This window comes from Bubalus kerabau, chromosome 4, assembly GCF_029407905.1.
Source record: "Bubalus kerabau isolate K-KA32 ecotype Philippines breed swamp buffalo chromosome 4, PCC_UOA_SB_1v2, whole genome shotgun sequence".
NCBI lineage: Eukaryota > Metazoa > Chordata > Mammalia > Artiodactyla > Bovidae > Bubalus > Bubalus kerabau.
Window position 1 is genome coordinate 53,678,949 of NC_073627.1, and position 20,910 is coordinate 53,699,858.

The 20,910-nt window shown below is 38.7% G+C and overlaps 1 protein-coding gene and 1 non-coding gene across 7 annotated transcripts in view; both read right to left on the reverse strand.

Moving 5' to 3' along the window:
• Positions 1-245: 245 nt before the first annotated feature.
• The window catches only part of VMP1 (vacuole membrane protein 1), a 130,163-nt gene continuing 109,498 nt past the window's right edge, over positions 246-20,910 (reverse strand). For 5 of the 6 annotated variants that reach the window (XM_055577461.1, XM_055577458.1, XM_055577459.1 and 2 more), the window contains 2 exons: positions 6,686-6,788; positions 246-5,615 (listed from right to left, as the gene is read on the reverse strand). In XM_055577461.1, coding sequence (XP_055433436.1) covers positions 5,472-5,615; positions 6,686-6,788 — 247 coding nt within the window. In that variant the 3' untranslated portion in view covers positions 246-5,471. Of the gene's footprint in view, positions 5,616-6,685; positions 6,789-8,377; positions 8,481-20,910 lie in introns of those variants that run through there. The other variant, XM_055577464.1, reaches the window with a different exon arrangement.
• On the reverse strand, positions 9,487-9,593 carry LOC129651842 (U6 spliceosomal RNA). The gene has a single exon (XR_008714349.1). It is a non-coding gene; the product is annotated as a U6 spliceosomal RNA (small nuclear RNA).

A 20,910-nucleotide genomic window follows, 5' to 3' on the forward strand; every position in this document is an offset into this window, starting at 1 on the left:
CCTTGAATAAACAAGGCTTTTCCCCAAAGGGCTCTGGGTGGAAGGCCATCAAAGCAAGCTGTCCACACTCCTCCCTGGAAACTCAGAAGAAGGCTGAGACTGTTAGCTTAGATAGGTGGCCCAGGGGTCCCTCTCAGCCAAGGATACCCAGAAAAAGCCAGAGCCTTCCCCTCAAGAATTCAGGAATGCGGTTTCCAACCCAAACAGATACTAACACTGTAGAAACAGTGCTGGAGTGTGTCCAAGCCTTCCCTTTATGTCCTTTGAGTCATTTGGAAATGGTTAACAAACGGGTTGAACACCTGGGCTGATTACCCCAGAAGGGGATTTCCAAACAGACCGTGTGCTGTAAAATCATCTCTTCCCTTCCCCAAGCAATTCAGCTCCACTTAGTCTCTGAGGTGTGCCCTGAAAGATGCCAAATTTTCTAACTCTGATTTGAGGCTTTACTGAGTTACAGCAGCAACTGCTGCTGACACAAAGGAACAAGGCGCCAAGTAACTCTGTGCTTTTTAAAAAGGTTTATTTTAAATTAAAAAGAACAGATGCCCGATGTTTCAAAAAGCCACACATTTGTGGATTTGGCTGACAAAGCCTCTAAGTTGCGTTTCATTTCTGTTCCGAGACTCAGCCAGCCACTTAGAATTGACTCACTCTCTCTGGGCCACAGTTTGGGCTGGCATCCCAACTACAGAGTCTAATATCTCAGATCTCAAATGAATCCAGGGTGTATGGGGAGAGCGGGTACCACGTAAAACAACTTTTTTTTTTTTTTTTTTAGTAGCATCAACACCCACACAGCAAACCGTGGAAGGCTAGTAGGTCAAAGAGAATGAGCGAACAGTTGGCACCTGCCTGTCCCAGAGCCGCACAGCTCTAAAGGCAATGAGTAAGCAGCTGTCCAGAACAGGTTTTTGTTATAATCCGTCTTGTGAGTTCTGGTTCAGTATGCAAATACATGTAGGTTATTGGCTGCAATTCAAGCCCTCATTCTCAAGGCAAAGACTTTACCTCAAGTGACCTCTTGGCCTTGCTGGAAAGGGAGGGGCCAGGAACCTCAGCCCCTGACTACGAGACACAAAAGACTCCATTGCTTTTAGAATTTTAAAGAACATTATGTGCTTTCTTTTGTTGTCTTTGAGAATAAAGGAACAAAACACTTCACAGGTGGGAGTTCTGTGTAGCATTTCATTTACTATGTTTTGGGACTACCAGAGAAGCTTTTGATCATGCCAGTTAGAGGTGGAATGTTACTTGGCTTTCAAAAATGGCCACTAAAACTCCTGCTTAGGTTGTCTTAACCTTTTGGGAGCACATTAATAACTATTTATCAATAGAATAAACCAATCTGTGTTTTCATTTTTTCTACTTTTTGGTTGTGTTGTGTGTCCTGTGGAATCTTAGTTCCCAACCAGGGATTGGACCTACACCTCCTGCAGTAGAAGCATGGAGTATCAGCCGCCAGACTGCCAGTGAGGGCCCCCTTGTGTGTTTTTCTAACAGGAATGGGACTTTTAGTCTATTGGGGAAGACCTGGCGGACCACCAGATCAGCTTTTCCTTTTACTGTTTAAAACCTCTTGACACTTAGCAAATCTCACTGGATATTATAGATGGAGTGTTACCAATAAAGTTATTAAAAGCTGACCATTCCCTTTTTCTTCATCTACCTTCTAGACTTTTTAGCATTAACTATATAACAAATTAGAAAATGTCAACATTTAAAGCTGGTAAAGTTAGACCCTGGTGGCTTAGATGGTAAAGAATGTGCCGGCAATGCAGACCTGGGTTCAATCCCTGGGTCAGGAAGATCCCCTGGAGAAGGAAATGGCAACCCACTCCAGTATTCCTGCTTGGGGAATTCCATGGATAGCGCAGCCTGGCATGCTACAGTCCACAGGTTCGCAAAAAGTCAGACTCGACTAAGTGACACTTCTTTTTCCAAGGTTAGACAAGAATTTTCAGTTATTCATAGTAAATTTTGTGTATCTGTGCTTTGTACCTTAATTAGACTAGCTGCCCCCCCCACTTTTTTGATAGGTTAAGAAGTGGATTTAGAGATGCACATCACAGACAATGCAGTCTCAAAAGGCAAGAGCCACCATGGGAGAAACACACTCCAAGCCAAAGAGTGGGCCATCCCTGAAGGCAAGAGGCCTGGAGGCCTATTTCTAGATTTGAGAAGGTTTTGGTACTACTAATCAAGTCATTAGTTCATTAATTTCTGCTTTTCTCTATTCATTTGTATATTGGATTTAGTTAATAAGTTCTTTAGAGCATATTTACTCCCAAACAAGGGAACATATGCAGACAGCATTTAAAATCCTATTTTTGAAGTGAACAAATGCAATGTTGTAAAATTCTCACGTGTAGCAAATACTGTCTTTGATGAATTAAAAAACTGCTAACATACTAACATTAACAGCTTCTTTACATTTTATCTGATGTCATCCTTAGGACAACCTGGCTATATATAATCTCTCTTTTTATAGTTGAAATCAAGGCTGAGTTAAAAACTTTCTCCTGGTCACAATATGTTAGAGGCAAAAATCTAAACCACTGTTAACAGACTAAGCACATGGAGGCAAACGGGTTTCAAAACATGGAAAGGCTTTTTGATGCTAAAAAGATTGGGGTCTCATGTTCTTCACATATGGGTCAGTCAAAACAGAGTTCACCCATTTTTAAGAGGGCAGTTAGTTGTTTTCTTTAGCTTCTTGCCTAATTTGTACTGACTGGATCGCTTTGAGTGCCAAGCCTCAAGTTGCCCTCCTAAAGCTACAGACAGCACAGAGCACACTGGGAACACAGGCCTAGCTGGTTTGCAAGGAGCGCACGTTACTCTATATACCTAACGAACTAGTGTAGTTCAGAAGTATCACTTCCAGCCTTGTCTTTTTCTGGATTTTCAGAGAACAGATAGAGGCCATTATCCAAATGAAAATAAAATTCTTTCCTCTAAGCTCTACACTCTGGGTTATGGTTATACAGAGAATACAGGGAACACTGCACGCACCTACACGGCGCTGTCTGAAGGGAGGTGCTCCTCAGTACTCGTGTATGCACCTGAATGTGTCGCCTTGTATTGTCATTGCTTGACATTCACGGAGTTGAGACAGATAAGATGCTGCAGACATTTAAGGCACAGAAGAGACTTAAACAAAACAGAGATGGAATCAAAAGAATTCCCAGGCCCCTTTTTTTATGTGCAGGAACATTAAACCATCTATTTACAAATTTTCTGGTCTCCAATCAGCTGGAATTAACTCAGGGTGTCTTTGGGATCTTGTTGTCTGTGTCTGCTTTGGTGGATTAAAGAAAGGAACCAACCAACTGCAGGAACAGAAGGGTAGCACATGGCTCCAGCTGGAATTCAGCGGGGTCACCTGAGCACGCAGTGGAGGGAAGGAGGAGAGCTGCTCTTCATTTGTTTTCAGAGCAAATTCATGTGAAAGAATGAACAAGCCGCCGTCACAAGTCAAGTGTATTATAATCACTTAGACCTTCAGCCTAAGGAACAAGGCTTTTTTTTTATGTTACCCCAAAATAAATTTATCAACAAATCCCCAAATCTAGTACAAACAGTACAGATCAGATTTGCTTTCCTCTTTCCTTTATTCAGACAAACACCAAATAAAATGCAGGTGAAGGCGATGAAAGACAACTGGAAGCTGATTTAGAGACTTACACAAACCCTAAACTAAAAAATGATAATGGTTAACCTGAGTTTACTTAAGGCATCTGGGCACCACTTTTCAAGTAAGTAACTATTGCTAGAAAGTTTCTAGGTAGGGGGTAAATGATGGTTAAGAAGTAACCTTTCCAAAACTCACAAGGCAGGTTGCTTGTCCTTTATTTAGTTTTGATCACAAAGACTATCCCAATTTTGCATAAAATCCTCTTGATACTGATACAGTATTATGGCATAAAAGATTCAAAGTGCCACTAGACCTAAGGACCAATTCTTTTAATCATAAACCATAGTGCTGGGTAATGTTTGAATGGGAACATTTGATATGGATGGTCAGATGAAAGATACCAAAATGTCAGACAGCCCATCGACTGCTGTTGCCATGAGATTCAACAGTCAACATCAGTCTGATAAGCTACCCGACAAGGTGGTACAGCCATGGAGATGTCACGACGGTAGGCAAAACAAGCAGACATTCAGGCAGGATTTGATCAAACCAACCAGGCATTTCTGGCCTGCTGAGATTTAAACTCAATTCTATACTCAATATAATGTCAGTACCAATTTTCCTAAAGGAGAAAAGTGAGACTACTTATCACTGCCCCACTCCCCCCCGCCCCGCCTGGAGCAAAATAAAATGACCAAGTTCAACCAGAAACATCCGAAAGGAAAAATCACATAAGAACAAACACTTACACTTACGAAAGAAAGAAAATTAGGTTATATATAAAAGTAAATTTCTGCTCAAATCAGAATATGTGCTGAGCTAAAAATTAATAGCTATGAGAAAGCTTGCTTTTCTTTTAAAACAGGTTATTTTTCTCTCCATGTCCTTTGATTTATATACTATAATCTCTCCTGTTTTCACAAACCAAGAATTCCCCTCCATACACCAGTACCTAAGCTGCCCTTTCAGCAGTGTGTAGCCAGCTGCCCAATTCCAACCCAACCAAGAAACACCCGGTGGTGGCCCTTTCATGCAAATAAATGAAGGCTTCAGAGACTGCGCTGCGGTGGATGTGGCAAGGCTGAATTTAGTTGGTAGAAGCTAAAAGGAAGTTTTAAAAAAAACGCTCAAGAAAATGGACACAATTTTGGAATGATCAAAGATGTATTTATAAAGTTTTTTCATGACTTCATTCTAAATATACAGAATAAAAAATGGTGTCAGCTCATTTGTAAGACACCAACAAGATTTTCCTTATACTGTCTCAAAATTGAAAGATCAGTTTCCCAAGAGGGTGTGCAATGCATCATAAAATGGCCTTTTTTCGAAGGTGGGAGAGGAAGGGTTGGGCAGGATGGCATATTAAATTTTACCATGATAGACATGCAAGACTGTTATCCAATCTAGTATAACTTATATACACTTTTGATGACTTGGAAAAACAAAGAAGTCATATTTGACAAGCCTAAAAAGCTTGAAATATTTAACATAACTTAGGAATTTTGGGGGGGGTGGTGGTTGGAATTATTTAATTGTACCACGTGGGCCTTTGAAAGTAACAAATAGAAGGCCAGTTTCTGTTAACTTTGCTGCTGAACATCACATTCCATCCTAATAAAATAAAACCTGGATTGAACTGAGGGTGGATACCTTACCTTAACAAAGGAAAAGTATGTCAGTGCAAGATGGGGATTAAACTGCTTTTGGGGGCGGGGGATGGTGAATTAAAACTGATACAGGTTGGAAAAGGAAATTTTCCTTCCTGATCTGGAGTCCTCCCACTTTAAGGCAGAACCCTTCCATTTTAATTTCTGCAGTTAAAAACTTTTCCTGCTTATTTGGTTTTCTCCTTTGGGTCCAATCGCTGCTGGATTCGTTTGGCGTAACTTTGTGCCATGGAGTTAATGATGGACAGGATGAAGTAACACACCATTACAACAACCAACTTCTCAAACATCCAGGACAACCAGTTTTCTCCCTGCAGGAAGAAAGGCAGAACAACCCACGAGAAATGCTTCATTAGTTTGGTAGTAAAGAGGGAGTCATCTACCATGTTTTAACGAAAGTAATGAGAACTTGGAGCTTATAACCTAATAAACAATTAAAAAAGAAAAGTCTTATCTCTTCAGCTACCCTGAAATCTACATTCAGGCCTTCTTACCTCCAGTTATTAAAGGTTTCACTTTGTTAAAGAGAATGTTGAATATAGTTTAGAATGGGGTGTGAGGTCACTTCTTGTCTTTCACTACATAAAGTCTTTGATTAAATTCTACTATCTGAAGTCACCATGGGGATACATGTAGAGTAGCGTCAAGATAGTTTTAAATATATTCTTGTTCCAATATTAGGAGCAGCTTTTAAAACATAAATGTTATCTATTTCTGGAGTTATGTTTGGTCAACTGAGGGCAGCAAAGGGCCACATAAAGAGTTGTAAGGCCATTAAAAAAAAAACCAAACAACAACAAAAATAGCCCTATGCTTCCTTCAAGTTCCCCACTTCAGGTTATTGCTTACTCATCCTCTCCTAGTCATTTCCTTTCTTTGCTACAGAACTGTTTATACAAAAGGCAGGCTTAAAGTTTTTAAGTTCAAAGTTTAAACAGCTTTGGTTTATATATTTTTAAAAAAAGATTATTTTCCCATCAATGAAAAGAAAAGAAGAGCTAAAATGGATATTCAAATGAACTCATTAAATCCAATATTTTGTTATGTTATAAATCTTAACTTTCTAATCCACTTGGAAAGTATACTTGCTACTTATAAATAAATCATTGAAGATCAAGGTAATAACTCATTCTATATAACATATCCATTATTTTCCATTAACCCAATGCTCGTTTTGGGGAGAAGTACAAAACAAAAGTTACATTTTTCTGCTTTAGACAAAGACACATTTGCCAGTAGAGGGTACACAGAGCTTCAAACTTCTATTAAGCCTGACAAACCTCACTCTATTTGCCTAAAAATGCCAGTAAGTGCCGTGAATGTAACTGCAGCCTGAAACCGTGGGGGTGGGAAAGAGAAGAAAACCAGGGAAAAGTCTCACCTGCGGTGTGCCCATTTCGCTTTTGTGGTGAAGCTTCTGCCGCTGGGCCTCCAGGTATTCCTGGAATGGCTTCTGCAGAGACGGACCTATGCCGGGGACAGCACTGGAGGCGTGGTACAATAACCCCAGGAAGAAAGACACATTTGGGAAGAAAAGCAGGAAAGAATGTTAAAGGAAAATCCACTTACCGCCTTGACTCAAAAAAACAGGGATTAGACAGAAAGAGGAAAAAACCCAACAACAATCAGCAGAGCTGGCGAAATCCTGTGAACTCTTCCCAATGGATAAAAATTCATCCTTTCACAACCCCCTTACGGGAGAGAACTCTCTCCCACCAACATGTTTAAGAAGGAAATAGGAGCTGAGAGTCCCTTCTAGTAGAAGAGTTAGTTCTCAGAGTGAGGCGAGCTCAGCCGATGCTGCACACTGGTGTGGTACAAAGAGTAAAATGAATGACTTCTGAGAAGTCTCACATTTATCACCACCAGTTCCTGTAAGAACTGGTTTGAACCGATTAATAAGGAAATGACTTATGCTTGTGTCATCCCTGGTTGAAAAAGAAACTGCCCGCCCTCTCACTGACTTGTCCCATCTTCTCAGAGGAGGCGGTCCTTTCTCAATCCAAGTCCTTATTAGGACAATCTGTGCGTCATCCTTATCCAAAAAGAATGCATTAGCAAATTTGGGAGGCACCTCCTACCAGTCAGAAGTCAGTGATTAACAAAGGAACAAAGAAGGAACTATGAACCTTGAATCACATCGTGGTTTTTGGTGGATGGCTTACATAGAAACTACACAACATTACTAAACAACTTGCTCTGAGATGGCTGGGATAGTGATCCCTGATAAGCGGATGGACTCAGAGCTCCCTCTCACCTAGAATGTGTGCAGGCAGTGCTGTTAAACCGGTTTGGCAACTGGAGCTACCAGGCTCCCGATTTAGAAATGCTTGTAGGCATTTTAAAAAACGGTAACTTGGGGCGACTTAGAAAACCAAACATCTCTACTTTCTATAACCTCTATTTTCTCATCAGTCATAATAGGGCCGAAAGCTAAATGAGCCGTCCTTTTCCTGGGGCCAGCAAAGGGTATTTTCTGTATTTGCACCAGTGCCTGAGGTTCTCCTCTTTAAGCAAGTATTAATGTCCCCACCTTTTTTCTAGAACAATTTCAGTTGCTGCTTTCTCTAACAAAAAGCAGGAGTACAGAAGAGAAATTTCTTGCTACTATATTTACCAGAGGGTAACCAATACATTGTCCTGGCTGACACTTTTCTCTGGTCTGTTAATGATCAACCCACAAGCCCTTAATAGAGTCCTTATTTTATATCCAAACTGTAACTGGAACTATGGGGAGAGGAAAAAACTGCAAGAAGTGGTCAATGGCCAAGAACTCAAATCATTATTATATGGATTCAAAAACACACACCCGCGCGCGCACGCACACACATGAACTCATTTGCGAACAACAGAATTTATAAATCAGTAATAAATTTCTCAATTTTTTGGTACAGAAGACACATTCCAAAGAAACTGAAGGGAGAAAAGAGAGACCAGTGTGGGGTGAAGCTGTTTAAAAAGTCCTTTAAGGAATACTGAAAGATATGTTAAAAGGCCTGAAGAGATATATGTAGTAGGGGCAGTGACTTGCATGGATGATTCCAGAAGACCCATAAGACAGACCTCAAAGATGAAGTCTCCTTTCCTCTCACAGCCTTCTGTGTGGCCTCACGTGAGTATGGTAAACCAGAAGCGCGGTCTCTGAACTCTGTTGCTGTTTTTCGGTAATGACTTTTCTACAAAGGAGCAACAACAGCACAAACTTTCTCTTTAAAAGAAAGACTTTCCTTGGGTAGTTCTTTATATAACGCATGAAAGAATGCAAATAGCTCATCCACTTACACTTGAAATAAACCACAGAAATATAAAAAAAAATCCAATGAAATAAATGCATAAGAAGACTGGCTTTGAAGATTGCAGATTTTTAAGAACTTTTCTTCAGAAATTGATTCTTTTTGTTTTTTTTGCCTGGTGCACAGCTTGCAGGATCTTAGTTCCCTGATCAAGGACTGAACCTGGCTCCACTGCAATGAAAGTGCCAAGTCCTAACCACTGACCAACAGGGAATTCCCAGACATTTATTCTTTCACCCTTAATAACAATACCTTGTATCATCATTTTAAACTCCCACGGGTGGCTAGTTAAAAAAAAAAAAACTTATTTAGTGAGACTGAAATGATTGTAGGTTTATTTGAACAGCTAGGATATACAAGCAACGACTTGAAAATTCCCTTTTTGATGTCCTTCAAGAGCTGGGTTCTATTATGTGTATCCTGTTTCTTCCGACCTCTAACTTCAGACCAAAGCTCAGCAAAACTAAGGCTTACAGTTTTCCTCAAATCATTCTTGGGTTCTAGGGTCAAGTCCTTATTTAAAGAGAAAATTAAGACTCAAGACCCCATGTTAGAAAGGTTCTACTTTGCTGTTGTTGAGGGAAATGAGGAAGGGACTAGCAACAATCATTCTAAATTCCTTTCAAAATAACTGAAAAGCATAAGTGATTTGCCATTGTAAGTCCATTAAGGGCTACTCTTTTGGCCGATAGAGAATATACATTTACATGATGCGTAACTTTCAAAGAATTATCCTGGGCTAATAAAGACGTTAATTTTTCAAGGTGCTATGTTATTACATGCTTTAGAGTTTTGGGTGGTGGGATGGGAGATTCAGTTTTTTTTTTTTTTTAATTTTATTTTATTTTTAAACTTTACATAACTGTATTAGATTTGCCAAATATCAAAAAAAAATATGGAACGCTTCACGAATTTGCGTGTCATCCTTGCGCAGGGGCCATGCTAATCTTCTCTGTATCGTTCCAATTTTAGTATATGTGCTGCCGAAGCAAGCACTGGAGATTCAGTTTTTTATAAGATACTAGAAACACTTGAAAGTAGAAGTTAAAAGTCTTTTATAGCAACATATTGACCAAAACTATTATGAATAAGTGCCACATGATCCCAATAAATCTAAAAAGTTAACATATTTGAAATCTAGGTAATAAATGTTACATAATGAATTATTAGTCAAGTCCTCAAGTTTTTAAATATATGCCTCAAAATCTTAGTTTTAATTTTTTTATGTCTATAAACAATGGCTTAGGGCACACATGCCTCAGCTTATACAAAGCACTCTTATACTAGAGTTTTCTAAATTAACACTAAAGCTCTTTAAGTAATAGACTAGATAAAAACTGAAATTATAGCTTTTACTCTTAACATGCATTTAAGGAAAACAAGAATGCCATCCCCATGACCTCATCCCTCAAGTTATTTTCAAGCAGCAGAAGTAAGAGCCCATTCTAGAAAAAAAAAAAAGAGTCCATTCTGACATTCAGGATTAATTTAAGGTACACGCATGAAGAAAGGAGGGAGGAATAACCTGCAACACAGTTGAGTGTCTTTTTATAGTTGGCTTAGGAAATAACTTAAATGCCTTTTCTGAAAGCCATTAAATTCAGAGGACCTTGTGCACCTGGCTAAGGACTCTCATCTCAGCCCATAGTGGGTGGGTAAGATGCTGCAATTAGGTGCTGATTAAGTTCAAAGTATTGTTATTCAATACTATTTTCCAGTCAGTGGTTGTATTTAAATATACTTAAACTAGCCTTGTAAACAGCCATTTTCTCTAGGTGACAAAGCCTTAAAGAAAAAAGAAGGGAAAACAAAAGCAAGAATAAAATTAATCTCATCCACTTTTCCTTGCTGTAGACCTTTCAGCATGGTGGGTAAAAAAAAACCTTGTGTGGACAGTAATACGTTGATATTTATTTCTTGACATACAAAAACACTTTTCAGATAATATAATCATGAAGAAACAAATTTCCAACAAATTGTTTAAATGGAAATATTTTTGAACTTAATAAAGAAAGAAAGAAATCCTCAGAAAATGCAAACAAGAGAGGAGGAGAAAAGAAATCCACAGAAGTCTAAACCCACCCAGAGCTCAAAAGGAGTTTCATGGGAACAATATTCTGCATGCTTATATACCTAAGTATATGTTAAAACAGAAACAAGACAAACTTCTCTGCAAAATTCTGTCAAGGGCCCTGACCAATATACAAACAAAATCTATTATTTTTCTCTAGTTTTTAAAGCATATATGTAATTCCATTTTTGGAATCACTTATCTGATAAGAAATCTGTATCTTAAACTCTCCCCATATCAACTCATTATAAATAAAGGTCCCACAAAAAAACCAGAAAAATCTTCCAGAAGAAGCATCACAATCAGCAGAGGTAGCATAGAGTGGGTGATGTGATTACTCCGGTTTTTCACAATGCTTACATTTTCATTTGTTGGTTAGTCATGAGCATATACACCCATTCCAAAAATTCATAGGTCATTGTTATTCGGTTTTCAAGGAACTTACTTCAAACTGTGTTACTTTCAAACAAACTGGTTCACTAGATATAAAAAACATACCATTTGATTTACTTTGAATCTCTTTTCCATCATGGACATAGTCATCAAACTAGCACTTACTATTTAAAAGACCTGAAATCTTCATGTTCATGGTTCTTTTTGGATTTTTCCAGCCAGATGAGTTTTTTCTTTTTTTTTTTTTACTATAAGTGCCATCATAAAACTGGGGCACAGTGCTTAATAACACAAGAGTAACAAACTTTAAAAAAATTGATTAGTCTTGTTTAGCTCTATTTACACAGTGCCTATGTGAAGGTTAAGCAGTTGAAATGCCTAAGGGAATTAAACAGTTATTAATAAAGTAAAGTTCTAATATAAGCTCTACTTTCTTGACCACTTTTTTTGAGGACCTTAGCATTGATGTGATTGTGTATGTCATATCACTGGCTCCAATATACTGGAAACTGTCTGACATGGATTCCAAGTAAGGCTAAAGGGCAATATACCTTTGTTGTTCCTAGAAAAAAAAAAAGGTTTTAAAATTAAGAAACATTTCTTTAAACCTTTACCTCACTATTTGTGCAGTACTTTGAGGCTGATTTATTTAACATTCTTCTGATGATTAATTAGAACATCTAAGTAACATTCTCAGGGTGTGATTAGTTAAACCACTGAAAGCTTATGAATGTGAGAAAATGTTTTTATAAGACACAGTTTAGGGGTAGTATTAAAAGAAAGGGAAAAGAAGAGTTTGATCAAGTCTACTGCTGCTACAATTTAGACAGCACAATAGTCTTTTGAAGTAGCCTGTTTTTTGATAGCACCAAAAGCAGCTTTTAAAGGCAGAGAAGCCTAGACCAATGGTCTGTGAACATTTTTGATATATGGATATTATTCATGCAAAGAGTAAAATGTATAAATACAAATTTAAAAGGATAAAATACAGATGAAACATTAAACAATTTTAAATGTCTCATTATGATGACTTTCATGCTATCTTTAGCAAATATTTCTGATTAATGGGGCATAGAAAAGACAATAAATTGCAGCATGTCCCCTGTAAGCCCCTTTTGTACTGAGAACTCCTACTGTTATCCTGGGCTTCCCTGGTGGCTGAATGGTGAAGAATCCGCCTGCCGATACAGCAGATGCAGGTTCAATCACTAGGTCAGGAAGATCCCCTGGAGGAGGATAATAGCAACTCATTCCAGTATTCTTGCCTGGGAAATCCCAGACAGAGGAGCCTGGTGGGCTACAGTCTATGGGGTTGCAAAGAGTCAAACACAACTTAGCAACTCAACAACAACACTCCTTCCCTGTACTTGTAATACCTAATTTGTGATCTTCTGACATATGGATTGAGGGAGTGCCAACCAGACTGATGGTAAGCTATATCCTCCATGGATGTATAACCATAATTATGTCTATTTGTAGAACCATAATAATGCTATTTACATTACAAAAATACACAAAAAAAGGAAATGACAAAGATGAAAATAAATATAAATATAAGTTTTATTTTAGTCCCACCAATGGTGGAGACCACTGGAATAGACCAGGGAACTGAACTGCAAGGGGTACAAATACTATATATATACAAATATATATATATATATACACACACACACACAAATACATATACAAATATATATATAAAAAACTTTACCTGTTCCCAAAAGGTCAAAATATCTTAAGGTTTAGTTAGCAGAACAACTCAGTGTAAAATTGTTAGGCAACATATTAGAGAAAAAAAGAAAGCTATTTCTACAAAGATCCAGACTAAGGCTCTCTTTTCTTTTGCCCTTCCATGCTTTAGAGTGGCTCTTAAAGACCACTGTAAAGAGGACCTTTAAGAACCTAGACAGCCAGACCTCAAGAAACTGAGATTTGTGCCCACAGTTAAACTTATATTTGTTTTAAATGAATATTAGAGTTTTTAGAATTTTCTTGACTGAGTGAGGATCACTGTATGTAAATCAATAAATCAAATTTATCCTCTGACTCCAGAGAATTCCTCTATCAGTTGAGATTTGGCCTGGGAGCTGAGAAGTCCTAAACAGACTCTTCTAGACAGAAGCTACAGACTCTTCTGCTAAAGAGATTAAATTTTATAATTAAGGTACTATGCTGTGCTTAGTCGTTCAGTGGTGTCCAGCTCTTTGCGACCCCCTGACTATAGCCCGTCAGGCTCCTCTGTCCATGGGATTCTCCAGGTAAATATACTGGAGTGGGTTGCCATGCCCTCTTGCAGGGGATCTTCCCAACCCAGGTATCGAACCCAGATCTCCTGCTTTGCAGGCAGATTCTTTACTGTCTGAGCCAACAGGAAAGCCCAATTAAGATACTAGCAGGATATATTTTCTGGAGAAGGAAATGGCAACCCACTCCAGTGTTCTTGCCTGGAGAATCCCAGGGATGGGGGAGCCTGGTGGGCTGTCGTCTCCAGGGTCGCACAGAGTCGGACACGACTGAAGTGACTTAGGATATATTTTCAGGGATGAAATAAAAGCCCATCCGTACCCCATCTCCATTACATGCTCATCTGTCTTCTGAACAAAAGAGGCAATGACAGTAAAGCAGAAGTTCAGTGACAAGGTGGACTAGCAAGTCCCTTTCTTGATAACAGTCTTCTAAGTAATTCTTTGTTTTCAGAAATGTGCGCATTTTAGTCAAATGCAGTAGAATTGAACACCACTCCTCCATAACCATCCCCCCCTCACCCCCGCCCCCTCTGGGCAGTGAGGCCAGGATCTAAACAGGCTTAACGGTTAGTATTTTAATGAGTTGTCATTTCCTGTCTGATAAAGATTCTCACAGTATTTAACCACCAGTTTCCCTGGGGCCCGACCAGTACTAGAACTCTATTCATAGTGACTCAGAATGGATCTCAGGCTCCTAGCCTGATTCAACAATGATAGATTGCCCTACAAATGAAAACACACACACACACACAAACCACCAAACCCCCCCCCCCAAAAAACAAAACCTTTCTTTCTTCCTAAGGTAGACTGCTCAGGAGATGAAGCAGGCAAGGCAAGAGGGGAGGTAGTTCATCAAACAATCTTTCTGAAGAAGCCAAAGGCCATCATGCTAACATTCATTAATATTTATAGCCTTCTAGTCCTCAGAGATTAGAGAAAGAAAAAGAGAAACAAACTGATCTCTAATTAACCCAGGAATATGACAAGTAAACGAACTGGTGTCAGCTGCAAATCAACTTATATTTAACCTAGTAAAACTGAGATCCAGTAATACTAGGTGACTGAAATGAAAGTGTTAAAATCTAGGGCTTTCTCATATACATAAGTTTGAGTTGATAGTCTCTGGCACCATCTAAAATTCGTTGTGATTCAACCTCAGGATTTGGGATTAAAACATCTTGAGTTTCATTCACAGCTGTGCCCCTTTCAAATTATTAAAACCTCTTTTGTACTCAAGTTAGTCTATTGTGTGCTGAGTAGAATTATAAACACTTGACACCGTCAGTTTCTTAGCTGCTGTGTAGAAGGAAGACCACTGCTTTATCGAGAAACATCAGGTGTATGGTTTCTACTGCCTCACAGCATATTTCTATCACCAGCGTCTTTCAAAAAAAGTAATTGGCAACTGCACTTGCTTTTGAACATTTGGAATTGTTTTCTATGAGAATCAGAAAGAAAGTAATACCTCCTTACAATTAGCAGCTACTCTTTGAAATACGCTATCATTAAAGGGAAGCTTTTGAAAACAAACCTCATTTCGGAATGTAGACATGAGCAACAGAAGCCAAACAGGCATTTACGTTAATGAATGAGGCCAGAGCTCAAGAAGTGGTCTATGAGAACCAAGTAAAGTGATTGGCTGCCAAACAAAACCCTGTTAAAAATCAACTGATTTCAGTTACAGAAAATGACAGACTGATGGTAGCTTTATATGGTGACAAATTCATCTGTGGCTGGCTGAATCCACTGAGTTCTAAGAAAGAAAAGAAATCAGCAACAGGAACCCACAGACCCAAAGGTCAAGAACAAAGAATAGTTTGTGGAATTTTAAACTTAAGATGAAATAGCATGGAACCTCACTGGCCTTTATATCATGATGGTAAATGGATTAAAAAAAAAAGTGACTATTGACAGGAATTTAATCTCATCAAGAAAAATCTAGTTACTCCAACCATTAGGCAGAAAATCACTAAATGCAGTACATAACCTCAAAAAGAAAAGCCAGGATCTCTGACCTCAATGAACTTCATCCATAAGGGTGATTAGAGGAATAAGGGGGAAAAAATGCATTTAAACCTACAGTACCAACCCCAGTAGGTTTCTCAAAATAACCCCGGTAGCACCAAGTTTCAGCAGTGCCAGGCTGATACAAGTGTGAACAAGGAGACCGGCTAGAAAGAACTCATGCCGGCCTCTTGTCACATGAGGCAGCCTTTGGGAACCAGCTCTCTCGTCCAAATCTCCAACTTCAAGCAGATTTCTTCATTGTCTTCTACAGAGCTATCTCAATGTCCCTCTTCTCTACCTCAAAAGATTTGGAAATCTTCATTCCAGCCTTTGAAGGAAGAAGTGGTTAAGGAGGATAAATCAATCCACTCAGGCTTTTGATCCTATCTCCTTACATTTCTTACTATTTACATGAATTTGAATACGTTTCAGTTTCCCATGAAGCCAGTGATAACACCCTACAGATTTTATTATGCAGTTTCATAAAAATATGTAAAGCATCTGGCAGAGTTCTTACTAAATGCTAATATCCAACCCATGTCCTTCCTTTTTTTTTTCATTTGTATTTTCCATCTCTAGCTTTTTACTAGAGTATTTCCCTCAACCTAAAATATAGAGGTCTCCCCTAATAATGAATAAATGAGTTCAATTAGTCAACAAATATTTATAGAACACTTAAAAATGTGTCAGGTGTGACCTTGGCCTGACTTTTTCTTTACCCACAATGTAGTCTGATATAACTGGGTTTCAGTATTCCTCATTCTACTGAAATGCTCTAATTATGGTTAATATTAACTTCCTAATACAATGTCCATTTCTCACTTTACAGTCTAACTCCAGAGATCCTGCTTTAACCTTTCACTATCCTGCCTCCCCTGTATCTATAACAAAAATACAAAGGAGTTAAAAGTCAAAAGAGAAGATAAACTACAGGAAGAGGACATGAAGAGGAAGGAGTATTCTACCTGAAGTATAGAAGATTATATATATTAAAGTCAGTATGTACAACTGAGTCTCAGCAGCTGGGGCCTTAAAAATCTCTGTATCCTCTTCCAGTTAATACAATTATTTGTGTTCCACACTTCCATAACTTAGAAATTTCTGAGTATCTTACAATGGTCAAAAAAAGTCAAAGAGAATTGAGTATGCAAACCATTATATTTTAAAATGAAAGGACAGATTTTTTTTCTGTAGAAGAAAAAGTCCAGGCAAACAGCTCATTCTGACCACCTGTCACAGAGTAAGCAACAAGAAACAACATTAAGATTCAAGCACTTAATTACTCTGGTTAAAATGATCTCTCTTGCCACAGGCAAGTCCGACTCTGAGGTCAAACGTCAAGTTAACTCAGAAATAGGAGACAGCAGAGCATGGAACATTCTGTATCTGGTAAAAAGTCTCTGCTCCAGTCAACCCCATCCCCCGAGTTCAATGACTGAATTATGGAAACTTTCTTGTGTGGTGAAACTGGGGACTTTGTCTTCCAATAAGACCCTGGCAACCGAACAATGAGCCAATGATCTGCTTATGGTTTGTTACGAGTCATACTCTTGATGTTATTTTCTGGGAATTCTCATCCTCTATTTCGTGAGAATACCGGAACATGTCATCTTAATCATGATTTTAAAGTTAGACTTTGGTCATGCTCTTTAAGAAATAGGTCCAAGTCTTTCATTGGAGAAAATCTAAAATTAAATAAAAATTAAGTTTAAAATCTTAAAAAAAAAAAAGGCTGTAACAAATGGAAGGCCTTTGAAGCTCCAAAGTTCCCTGACTCTTTGGTTCTGTCCTCTGACTTACTTCAGCTTAGGATACAAGAGAGTGAAAAAAAATCCATCACATGCTTAATCTTTTTTCAGATCCTTTTCTTTGTCCTCTTGACAAAAATACCAAAAACCAAAAGGCTTTTTCAAGGCTATTACCTTTTTCTAACCTTTCAGAATATGTTACTGACATTATATCTGTTCAGAGTTTCATATATAACTAGATAAACCCTTTGATTTAGGAGTACATAACAGGGATATCTTTCCTTAAGCCTACTGATACTAACGGTTACTTTCCAGAACTGTGCAAGAAATAAATCTACAAATAACTATTTCTGGTCAAGGGAGGGGAATTATTTACCTTTAAAATTACAATAAAGTTTGGAGGTAGGGCTTATATGCTCTCTGGGACCTTAGGACTGTCATACCATGACATGCTATACTAAAAATACCACAGGTCAAAGGCATACTTATTATGTAGCTGGGCCATTTCATAGTCACACTAAGACTAGAGCCATTTGTGGAAGAGATATTTCTTTCAGCCATCAGTACAGCATTCAAAGCTGTATAAAACTGATAAGAAATCTCACCACCAGAGATGTAACACTCAACTCTAAATGATTATTCCCTTGCCAACTGGGGAGGTGAGTAGTCTGACATGGCAGGCCACAGGTACACCTGCCTATACAAAATTTGACCCCAGGCAAAACTAACTTATCAAAACTAAGAGTCATCTTGCTTATGTCCAATCTCTTTTTTATCCACCTTCTCCTGCTTCCGAGTTCTCCCTTTAATCATACTCTAGGCTCTACTACTTGCTCACCTATCTTGCACTGAGAAATGCTCATAGAAGCATTTCTCAAATGCTTTTGTTCAAAGCAGCAAAAAAAAAAAGGAAACATTTCCCATTTCATCAATGGGAGAGTGGATGAACAAATGGGCTAATAATATACAATGGTCAAAATGAACAATTTTTTTTTCAGGGACAAAGTTTATTACCAGGGACATAGCACAAAAAGTGGGAGAGCACACAGAGAAACTGTTAGAAGCAAGGCAGAGACACACACCCTGAGAGCGAGGGTGTGGGCGACACCCCTTGGTGAGGAGGAACCCAAAACAAACGATTTCAGCAGCACACAAAAATATTAGCACCATAACAATAAGCAAAAAGTCTCAAAAGATTACATATAGTCTGATACACGTTATTAAGTTAAAAAGACTACAATAAAAAATTATATGAGTTATTTATAGCCACTCTGAGTCCACATCCTTATCAATAAAAGAAAGGAAAATACTGATCATATAGGACTGCAATTAGAACTAAACAGTAACCACAATTGTGTGTGAAGTGTTCACGGTGTTTAATAAATAGTACTCTCAAGAATTACTTGTAAACTCTTTGATGAAAAACTTTGTCCTGGTAAAAGGCGTTTTACTCATCAGAGAGTAAAGAAACGGGTACTTTCTTTAGGAGAAGTAAGCCTTCCTCAATCTTCCCTGACAGCACATAAAACAGTCACCTAATACTCGACCATTCTGTTCACAGTCAGCAGAAACTTTGGAAAACAAGAGGTGAAAAGAGGCAACATAAAAATGGAGAGGAAAGGCATTTTAAAAATCCACATGCCTTAGAATTTTAAATCACTGACATGAGTGCATTTCAACTACATGTAGGGTATTTTGAGATAGAACATTTCACATTTTGACTGCAAGTTGGAAAGATCACCAGTGGTCTCCCAAAACTGGGGAAGAAATGCTACTCAAAAGAAACACTGTTTGCAACAACAGCAATTACAAGTGGATACAGAGAGGAATTAAATAAGCAGCCTGTGTCAGGGTTTATATTCAAACTCGGATTTGTTTGGTCCAAAGCTTATTTGCTCTTTTTACGTTATACTCCATAGCTGTCCTTACTCTCAGGATTCATTTTTCATACTTCCTTGGCTTAGTATCTCATAATTTTAAATCTGAACTGTTGCTGACTTTGTCTTTTTTCTTTTGATTTTTACTCTACCGTAACAATTCATCACTCCCTTAATTGTAGGTACATAGGAGAAGGCCATGGCAACCCACTCCAGTACTCTTGCCTGGCAAATCCCATGGACAGAGGAGTCTGGTAGGCTCCAGTCCATGGGGTCGCTAGGAGTCAGACACAACTGAGCGACTTCACTTTCACTTTTCACTTTCATGCACTGGAGAAGGAAACGGCAACCCGCTCCAGTGTTCTTGCCTGGAGAATCCCAGGGACAGGGGAGCCTGGTAGGCTGCCGTCTATGGGGTTGCACAGAGTCGGACACGACTGAAGCGACTTAAACAGTTTTAAATATGGTTCAAAACATGGTCCATTGGAGAAGGGAATGGCAAACCACTTCAGTATTCTTGCCTTGAGAACCCCATTAAAAGTATGAAAAGGCAAAAAGACAGGACACTGAAAAATGAACTCCCCAGGTCGGTAGGTGCCTAATATGCTACTGGAGATCAGTGGAGAAATAACTCCAGAAAGAATGAAGAGATGGAGCCAAAACAAAAACAACACCCAGTTGTGGATGTGACTGGTGATGGAAGTAAAATCCGATGCTGTAAAGAGCAATATTGCATAGGTCCCTGAATCAAGCCATATTGGAAGTGGTCAAACAGGTGATGGCAAGAGTGAATGTTGATATTTTACAAATCAGAGAACTAAAATGGACTGGAATGGGTGAATTTAACTCAGATGACCATTATATCTACTACTGTGGGCAAGAATCCCTTAGAATAAATGTAGTCGTAGGCAACAAAAGAGTTGTCTTTTGTAGTCAACAAGAGAGTCCGAAATGCAGTACTTGGATGCAATCTCAAAAATGACAGAATGATCTCTGTTCGTTTCCAAGGCAAAGCATTCAATATCACAGTAATCCAAGTCTATGTCCTGACCAGTAATGCTGAAGAAGCTGAAGTTGAATGGTTCTTTGAAGACCTATAAGACATTCTAGAACTAATACCCAAAAAAGATGTTCTTTTCATTATAGGGGACTGGAATGCAAAAGCAGGAAGTCAAGAAATAACTGGAGTAACAGGGAAATTTGGCCTTGGAGTACAGAATGAAGCAGGGCAAAGGCTAATAGAGTTTTGCCAAGTGAATGCACTGGTCATAGCAAACACCCTCTTCCAACAACACAAGAGAAGACTCTACACATGGACACCACCACCAGATAGTCAACACCGAAATCAGATTGGTTATATTCTTTGCAGCCAAAGAAGGAGAAGCTCTATACAGTCAGCAAAAACAAGACCAGGAGCTGACTGTGGCTCAGATCATGAACTCCGTATTGCCAAATTCAGACTTAATTTGAAGAAAAGTAGGGAAAACCACTAGACCATTCAGGTATGACCTAAATCAAATCCCTTACGATTACACAGTGCAAGTGACAAATAGGTTCAAAGGATTAGATCTGATAGACTGCTTGAAGAGCTATGGACAGACATTTGCGACACTGTACAGGAAGCAGTGATCAAGGCCATCCCCAAGAAAAAGAAATGGAAAAAGGGACATGAGTTTGAACAAGCTCTGGGAGTGGATGATGGACAGGGAGGTCTGGCGTGCTGCAGTCTATGGGGTTGCAAAGAGTTGTACACAACTGAGTGACTGAACTGAAGTTTTAAATATCCTTCAAAGTGCTATATTCCAAACTTTACTAGTTTAGTTTGATGATTTGCCATACACAAACGCACACACACACATTTATCGTATTAACAGTGTGAAGAGGGAGAGCTAAGAAAGGAGAATATTTCTATGGCATATTACATGCAGTATTTTTAGTTCAGTTCAATGAATCTATGGAATCAATTTAGCT